Source organism: Vigna unguiculata, chromosome 2, assembly GCF_037176805.1.
Source record: "Vigna unguiculata cultivar grain cowpea cultivar isolate G323 ecotype 2 chromosome 2, ASM3717680v1, whole genome shotgun sequence".
Taxonomy (NCBI): Eukaryota; Viridiplantae; Streptophyta; class Magnoliopsida; order Fabales; family Fabaceae; genus Vigna; species Vigna unguiculata.
Genome location: NC_140793.1, coordinates 25,578,088 through 25,586,595, shown reverse-complemented (window position 1 = coordinate 25,586,595; position 8,508 = coordinate 25,578,088). Strand labels below are relative to the sequence as shown.

The 8,508-nt window shown below is 36.1% G+C and overlaps 1 protein-coding gene across 1 annotated transcript; it reads right to left on the bottom strand.

The window, feature by feature from the left end:
- Window positions 1–423: 423 nt before the first annotated feature.
- EMB25 (DEAD/DEAH box helicase) lies at window positions 424–8,234 on the bottom strand. Its single transcript, XM_028058289.2, has 8 exons — window positions 7,708–8,234; window positions 7,441–7,616; window positions 7,201–7,314; window positions 6,259–6,367; window positions 6,087–6,173; window positions 4,723–4,841; window positions 3,226–3,406; window positions 424–2,930 (listed from the first exon to the last, which is right to left on the bottom strand). Exons 1-8 carry the CDS (start codon window positions 8,182–8,184, stop codon window positions 678–680), a joined length of 3,516 nt encoding a protein of 1,171 aa, XP_027914090.1. The 5' UTR covers window positions 8,185–8,234; the 3' UTR covers window positions 424–677.
- Window positions 8,235–8,508: the final 274 nt, after the last annotated feature.

Below are 8,508 nucleotides of genomic sequence, written 5' to 3'. Positions count from 1 at the left end.
ATCAATATAAAATTATCTTACACTATTGAGTTAAATTTTATTCTAATACTTACAAACTTAAATTTTAAGAATGCCCTGAATTGAAAGAATTGTCTACCCGAGTTGACGAACTTAAGACCAATATAGCGATGGCAGAAGGACGCTATAAAGACCAACTAACTGATATCAAGTAAATATTTAATAAATAAAGTTTTTACATAATTTCATCTACAATCAATTTACTATTATTGCCATTTTATAATTTTAAAATATTTATCAAGAATCCTATTGCGACAGATGATAAATATGATTTATTTATTAATTGTTTTTCATTATAGCAGAATTACAGAAAAAGACACATACGTTATAAAAGAACATCATAGCTTAATATTTTTAATTGAAATATATTAACAATTAATATCATACAAATAAAAACTACGTATATATCTGAAGGATACAAATTTTAATTTAATATAATGTTGTAAATTGACGTACTTTTAATAGCAATGATATCATCATGCCAATAAGAATTAGCCCAAGCGAAAACCAGTTTGGGTTCGATTTACATTGGAATGGAGCAATTTCCTTTCTCTTAAATTTTTGTTAATAATAATATTAATGATGATGATAACATCATAAAAGCATTGCTGAAAATTAATTATACAAAACCTACAAACAAATGGTTAGAGACAGAAAAATTACCCCACAAGTTCACTTATTGGAGGCCGGTCCATAACAGCAGAAGCAGCCTTTGCATTGCGCTGCAACAATGGATCAATATCTGGCAACTTTGGAATCTGAACTAACAGATCAATGGTCCGGCGAAGGAGACGAGCTAAATCGCCATCATCCATTGCACAGTCCATCATTATTTCTCTCCATGTCAACCCAGAAGCCCAGGCCTCAACCATGCCGCAAAACTGGTTATCCAAACAGCAAGAGATTGTCACCCCATGTTTGTCCTGCAATGCCAATAAGGCATTTCTTTGTTCATCTAATAATGTTATGAACTTCGTTACAGTTGCAGAAGGCTCATAAATGTAACTGTTATTTTTCCAGGGTCGAACTTTGATACCCACGGACACCAAACTTGCGCACACTGCAGCGAGCTGCGCAGGTTTTAGATCTAGTAAAATTTTATTGCGAAGAACCATCGCAAGCCATAGCTCATTTTCTCCTCGAATTGCACCAGCGGTTTCACCAAGTGGAAATATGACATGTGTATTAATATCTAAAGCCCTGATTTCATGAATGACATTGCTAACCTGCATAAACTCCTTCCAACCTGAGGGTTCAATCTGTTCAATCCTATTAATCAAACGTTTAGATCTATTCTTCAGGCGCTTGATTTTCTCCTCAACAAACTTGACTGTGTCTGTAATTTTAAAATATTCTTTATAGCCTTCACTACGAGATATCTTTTTCTTCAACCGTGAAACTTTATTTCTTTGATCTTTGTAACATTCAATGGCATCTTTGTAATCTTGAGACTTCAGTAGTAGCTCGTCATTTTCCGACAAGCTACTCAAAACAGGAACATTCAAGCTCCAAGACCATGTATCAAGAGATCCTTCCATGAACCATAAACCACCATGCTCAGATTGAGAAAGCTTATCCCAATTCATATCACCGTTATCAAGGAGAGTGCTCATAATTTCTCGAGGTCGAGCATCCCCTTGAGCCAATGGAACATTAGGAAAGCCTGTCCCATATACTGTCTTAATCCACTTTTCCGTAAATAGATACCAAGTGTTATCTGAACCAAGAGCCACATGGTATGAAGGTTTAATATCTTTATTCAGTGCAGAATCTGCAACACTTGGCTCTGCTTCTGCTAAATTCAATGCAAAAGAATCAACAGAAGAAATCATAGTTTTGAGTTTAGAAGCATTAAGGGAGTCAACCTTCCCCAAAAACACAGCAGGAATTGAATGTTCAACTCCTTCAGCATCTCTATACTGCAAGCATAAAAATGGCAAATGTCCACTTTCTGTCTCCTCCAACAAAGGTTTCAGGGCAGACATTCTCTTTGCTTCCACCTGTTTGCGCAACTTAGTCCGAACACGCTTTTCTGATCTTAAATCTTCCAGTAATTCTGCAATTTCCTTGTATTGCCGTGGTGCTAAGGCCTTCCTGGTTTTTCTATCTATAGCTTCATCAGTAGTTTCTGACATAAGCAACTCGATTTCTTTCTCAATTTTATTAAGTTCCTCTTTAGCAGCCAGCATTACATTGCTACTAACATAATTCCCAAAACTCTGCTCAACTAATTTCCTAGCTTCTTCCAAAGTTCTTCCCGTGGAAGGTTTCATGTTACCTGATTCATTTGACCATTGAATGGCTTTCACACCAGCAAGAAGATTCAAAACCATTCCATATGAAGCAGTAAACTGTGACACTAGAGGCTCTAGTCCAGCAAACAGAACTTTGCAGCCCTCCTCAGCACCTTCATTAGTGGTTTGGATGAGAACTACATGACCACTTTCATCAATGCCTCTGCGTCCAGCACGCCCAGCCATCTGAAGCAGTTCATTTGAGCTTAATGGTATACGCCCGCTGTCACCCCTTTTGCTGAGAGATGAAATAACAGCTGTTCTGGCAGGCATATTGATTCCAGCAGCCAGGGTTTCTGTAGCAAAAACAACTTTAATAAGTCCTCTTTGAAACAGCTCTTCTATGAATGCCTTCCACAAAGGTAGACATCCAGCATGATGTGCGGCAACCCCTTGCAAAAGTCCTCTTACAGCTGAGTCTCTGACAGCATCAGGATACTGCTTGCGGAACTTCTTCAAGGCTAGTTCGACCTCAGTTGATTCACACTCATCTAAAAGTTTGCAATTTTCAAGATATTGCACAGCTGCATCACAACCCTTCCTGCTAAAAATAAACCAAATGGCTGGCAGCATATCCCTGGACTGAAGTTGCCATAATGTATCAATTACTTGAGGAACCTGAAAAAGAGTAAGAACACACTCCATAAGAATGTATGCACATTATTATAAATACAAAATACATCAATCTTCTTATTTATTCAACAAAATAAGAGTGCTTTTAGCCAAAGTGTGTATCACAACCAGATTGTGTCTCCAATATTCACGAAAGATTATTGGATACATAAAAAGTAGCCAATTTGTCCCCCTCCCGCCATTTAAACATGAAGATAGTAAGTTGTGAAAGACAAGGAACAGATGTTCAATACAATCATAGGGTACGGAGTGTAAGGAAAATTTGATTCAGATGCCTTACTTGTGATCGACGTATGGCATTTATGTCATTCTTTGAAAGAGAACGTTGTTCAAACATGTTATCATCACTATCATAGCTAAAGCGTGTTCCACGTTTCCGAGAGTTCCTTTTTCGAGACCAATCATCTTTGTAAGGTTTAGCTCCTGCAGCTTGAAGTTGTAAATAATTGAATGACAGCTTCCTGCTTTAAATAAAAGAAGAAACTAAATTTCCATTTTTATTCGATTAAGTAAATAAAATAAGATGACAATCTTTGGTATTTGCTTGTTCAAAGTTGCTAAATAATAAATAATCCATAGTACTTTATTTTGTTGCAATCTATATTATCAGAATAATGATATCTTCACATTTTCGTTTTGAAAGAAGACTTGATACTTGTATATTCACTATAAAACACCTATTCACTGAACTCTTGCAGTTATCATTATGTTAGTGTTCTCATTTTGATCATATCAAAAACATAAATAACTACCACAATCAATAAATCATCATCACCACCAGTACGAATTATGCAACCAAAGCTATTGCTGTAGGGCACCCCCACTATTGATGTATTGCTTGCTTAAAAAATTCTATAAGAACATTGATGCTACAACAATCAGTGCCGCAGTCCACAACATTGCTTGATCAATCCCTAATTAACAACACAGTACTAACCTAAATTGGATACAGTAGTAGGCTTTTATTTAAAAATAACTCATGGATATCATCCCTTGCCTTATTAATAGATCAAAATTCAATCAGTTCACCTTGTCAGCAACTGTCACGGAAGGACACTATGCATTATACTCCTGCACTTCAGAGCAGCCAAATCATATTTCATGCTAATTCAAGCCTCTTACCATTATGTGTCAGCCCCATCTATATTGACAATAAGTGTCATTGTGGGCCAGAAAATACTTGGAATAATCACCTTTGGACATGATCAGCACCCACAATTCAATTATTTAAATTTCAGTGTCGAATAATTAGTTTTATCTCATAACCCGTCATCCTCCATCCTACCCATATGTTAGGGGGAGTATTATGTGGAAATAGAAAAAAAGTTCACTGGGTGCATGTTTGGTTTCCCATAAGATCAAGTCAAACGTGAATCCTCTACCCATAACCAAATGAAACTACTTTAAGTAACTTTATTTTTTCACATCCAAAACATGGATCTGTGTTTTCAAACGCCAAACCAAACAAGCAATTGGTGCTCATAAATAACGAAATTTGATTCTTTTTGCTGCATAAATTGGTTTTTAGAAACCAACCAATAGTAGGTCCAATATGAAAACTTGTACACACCTAAAAGACAGGAAGTATAACAGCCAGACACCCACTTCCAACAAGTTTGACTCTTAGGCCATTAGCAATACCGATTATCATGAAATTCTTATGTTGTAAAATAAAAACAAGTAGTAAAGTTTACCAATAAAAAAGGCTTTTACTGATGTAGAAAATATGTAACACATAACTAAACTGAATAAATGCAATGAGGACCCCAGATAGCACCTGTTCATGTGCGTTCCTTTCTCATCAAGAAGTGGAAATAAGGAATTCTTCATAGAGAAATGCCAAGTCAATGGAACTGGGCGTTTTGAGGATGTTACCAATTCAGTTTTACCATGAATCTGAAAGCCAAAACATTTTGCAGAGGTTACAAAGAAAACTATATTTAATTTGCTATTTGAATTCTTTCACTAGATACAGTTCCATCAATCAGGGAAGATGCAATAGTACAAAACAAGATACCTATGATACACTTAAATCATACAAAATGTAACCATAATTATAGAAATGATTTATGTAAATCATACAAAACCTAAAGGGAGGTAATTTTACATAAAATGACGTAATTTATGTAATCTACTTCTTTCTCCTTAAATATAGTATGAAAAAAAAAATCTGATAAATAAAGTTGAATAACAAGCCTCACATTAATAGCAGAGTTCAGGATCCTGTGCTTGAAAAAAGGATAGAATATAAGCAATTTCAAGCATTTAATCTCTGTTACATATCCCAAACTGTCCGGAAGTCCATCAACATGATAAACTCTATAAAATTCCTTAAAAACAATGTTCGGTCAGGGAAACTTTCAAATGAATTATCTACAATTAAAACTTATAGATGTTTCCAACTAAATTGTGAAAAATCTCCCATGCCATAGAACAGAAGAAAAACTTCGATGGTAACAAAAGCTTTATGGAGAAAATGATGTTATATGCTTGACACTTATCAAATTTAAGCAAGTTTCCACTCCCCTCTTGAAGCATGGCATTTTATTAAATACAGTACAAATACATAAGAAAAATACAATGCCATCCATAATCTAGATGTTTCAACAAAATTAACACATAGTTCTCCTAGATTGTAGGCACGGATATTTTTAGCTAAATTGTAAGTTTCATTCCGATTACATTCATTCATATATTATGCATTGTAATTGGTTCTCTTCTGATCTATTTCTTATTGTTAGCTATATTGCGTTTTATGTTAATTAGGGAAACACACCGTCTATTATTTATTAGGGAAACATAGTTATTGTTTGATATTGGTAGATATTGTTTGTAACAATATCTTCCATTTACCATATTTATGTATGGTTTTCATTTATACTTGTATCACTCTTTACTATAAATATATTCACCTTATGTGTATTTTAGACACAAGGAAGATTAATCCTATACAATTTTTCTCTATATTTAACACTTATCTTACAATAATTGGTTTTCTTCTTTAAGAGAAGTACTACATTTCACGGAGCAGTGGAACTAGATTAATCGATCAAGTTTAATACTGGTTGATTTTACGAGAGAGAAAAGTCAGCACAGTGCATTTTGCGACTTTAATAGAAATCAACAGCACAATCTGAATACCTGACCAATCCACCCAGCCAACTCATCTGGATTTGCAACAGTTGCTGACAGGCAAATTAGTTGAACTACTTTTGGGCAATAAATAACCTGCAGATTTAGTCCAAACATGCACGAACAAATAAGAAAAGTTGAGCAAGTTATGTAACATGCAAATACAATAAATCATGCTTACAATCTCCTCCCAGACTGTACCCCGAGATATGTCACTAAGATAATGAACTTCATCCAAAACAATCACATCAACATTTACAAGTCCACTTCCAGAAGAAACATTGCCAACACTGTAAGAAAAACAGCAGCAGTCAATATTACTCCTGTTTGCAAATATTGATACAAATGACAGTAATGAAACAAAAAGTAGAGGAGATAGGATTAAAGAATCAATTTGATAATAATAAAACTTAAGGTGGGAACAAATAACAATGACGATGACATTGTCATAATCAAATTGTTAAATACAAGGTTAGGAGTTTAGAGTGTGTTTGTTTCAAGGTTTGTAAATTCATCACTAGGAATGTGAACTTTGAAATGTTAGATCCCCAAGTTTGTCATAAGCTTTAAAAGACACTGTTGGGTATTGTCGATTCCAATGGAAGTAGTATCATCTTGTTTTACTTTATATATTCAACGTCAAAGGGTGGGTATATTGCAACTTCATGATTATATAGAAAGCTATTTACGTGCTAACTATTAAATCCCATTCCACTTCCACTTCTTTTTAAAAGTATTTCTAGGAATACTAAATTCTAGAATTTACTCACCAATCACATTCCTGACGACAGTATTCTAGGGATGTCGCTTGGAAATGGAATAAGATAGCTTAAAATAAACACCAACAAAGTAAAAAAAAAAAAAAAAACACACACACACACACACTGGAGCTGTATACTAAACTTCTAGCTCATGACAATAATGCAGCAATTACTTCTAATTTCTTGTGCAACACGACCTTCTCAACTTCTTAAGTATTTCGCACCAGCCTCATCGATAAAGAGCTATTAATGAAATTGGAAACTACACATTACAAAACCACAACCCCAAACGCTTCTACACCACAACAGCAAAGACTCAAGTAATGAAATAGCTAATTTCCCCATATTTGAATGCAATGTACCTCTGATACAACATGTTGCGCAATATCTCCGTGGTCATAATCAAAACCTGAGCATCCTTGTTCACAGCAGAATCACCCGTAAGAAGGCCAACATTACTGTCACCAAAAGTCTCACTGAAAATCGGCAACAAAAACCAGCAACAATTAAACTTCCAAAAACAGTATAGCAGTAACTCTTGCCCACAGATACACACTGACAAAAGCAAAACACATCAAATTCACATTCTAATCATTGCACACCGGAATTCGCGAAACTTCTGATTGGACAACGCCTTGAGCGGCGTCGTGTAGAATAATCGCCGTCCCCTAGCCACCGTAGCCACCGCCGCGGCCTCCGCAATCAGCGTCTTCCCGCTGCTCGTCGGAGCAGAAACCACCACCGAGGAGCCTCTCAGAAAGGCCAGTATCGCCTGCCGCTGAAACTCAACCAAACCAGAAAAACCTCATAAACACGTTCCAAATCCGAGGAAATTTCTCGAAACGAAGAGAAACAAACGCTCAACGAACCTGAAACTTATCGATGCGAAAATCGTAGACAGCGGCCAGCTCTTCGACGTCGATGATATCCGCGCCGAACTCCCTGACTTCGTTGCAGAGCTTCTCGACTCTCTGCCACTTGAATCCATCGTGGCGAGCGAACACACCGGCGTCGTCTTCGGAAGCATCAGCGGATACGTCGTCGTACTCGTCAGCAGCAACATCGTCGTCTTCATCTTCTTCTTCTTCTTCATCGTCTTCTTCGTCCTCTTCTTCCTCTTCTTCGTCCTCCTCGGCGTCGGAGAATGCGCTAATGGTTGAGGTAGGGGACTTGAAGGAGAAGGAGGCACGGAAATTGAGGGAAAGAGGAAGAGATCCAAAGCGAAGGTGAGAGAAAGAGAGAGCGGTGTTAGTTAGAATAAATGGGAAAGAAGAAGAGGAAGAAGAAGAAGGAGAATAAGGGTAACGTGGTTGGAGTGTGAGGATGAAATGAGTGTTTGTGGCCATGGCGGGAGAGGACGCGTTTGCTTTCCGTGCGGGTTTTTTTCTATTCGTTGTCCAATATTTCTAAATATCTAAAATCGCATGAGGCCCAGTTTTGGTTAATATTTTCACTTCATTGAATTTTTGGCCTTTTATTAGTGATATTTCACAAATTCGGTCTTTTTTTTTTTTTAAAGTTAAAATATGCTTTTGTCCTTCAATTTTTTTGAATTTTAGAATTAGTTTATCTTAATATTTTAGACAAATTTAATCCTTCATCCTCCGAAATATGAATTTAGTTCTTTTAATTAAATTTTGTATTTAGATTTATTTGATGTTTTGTACGTA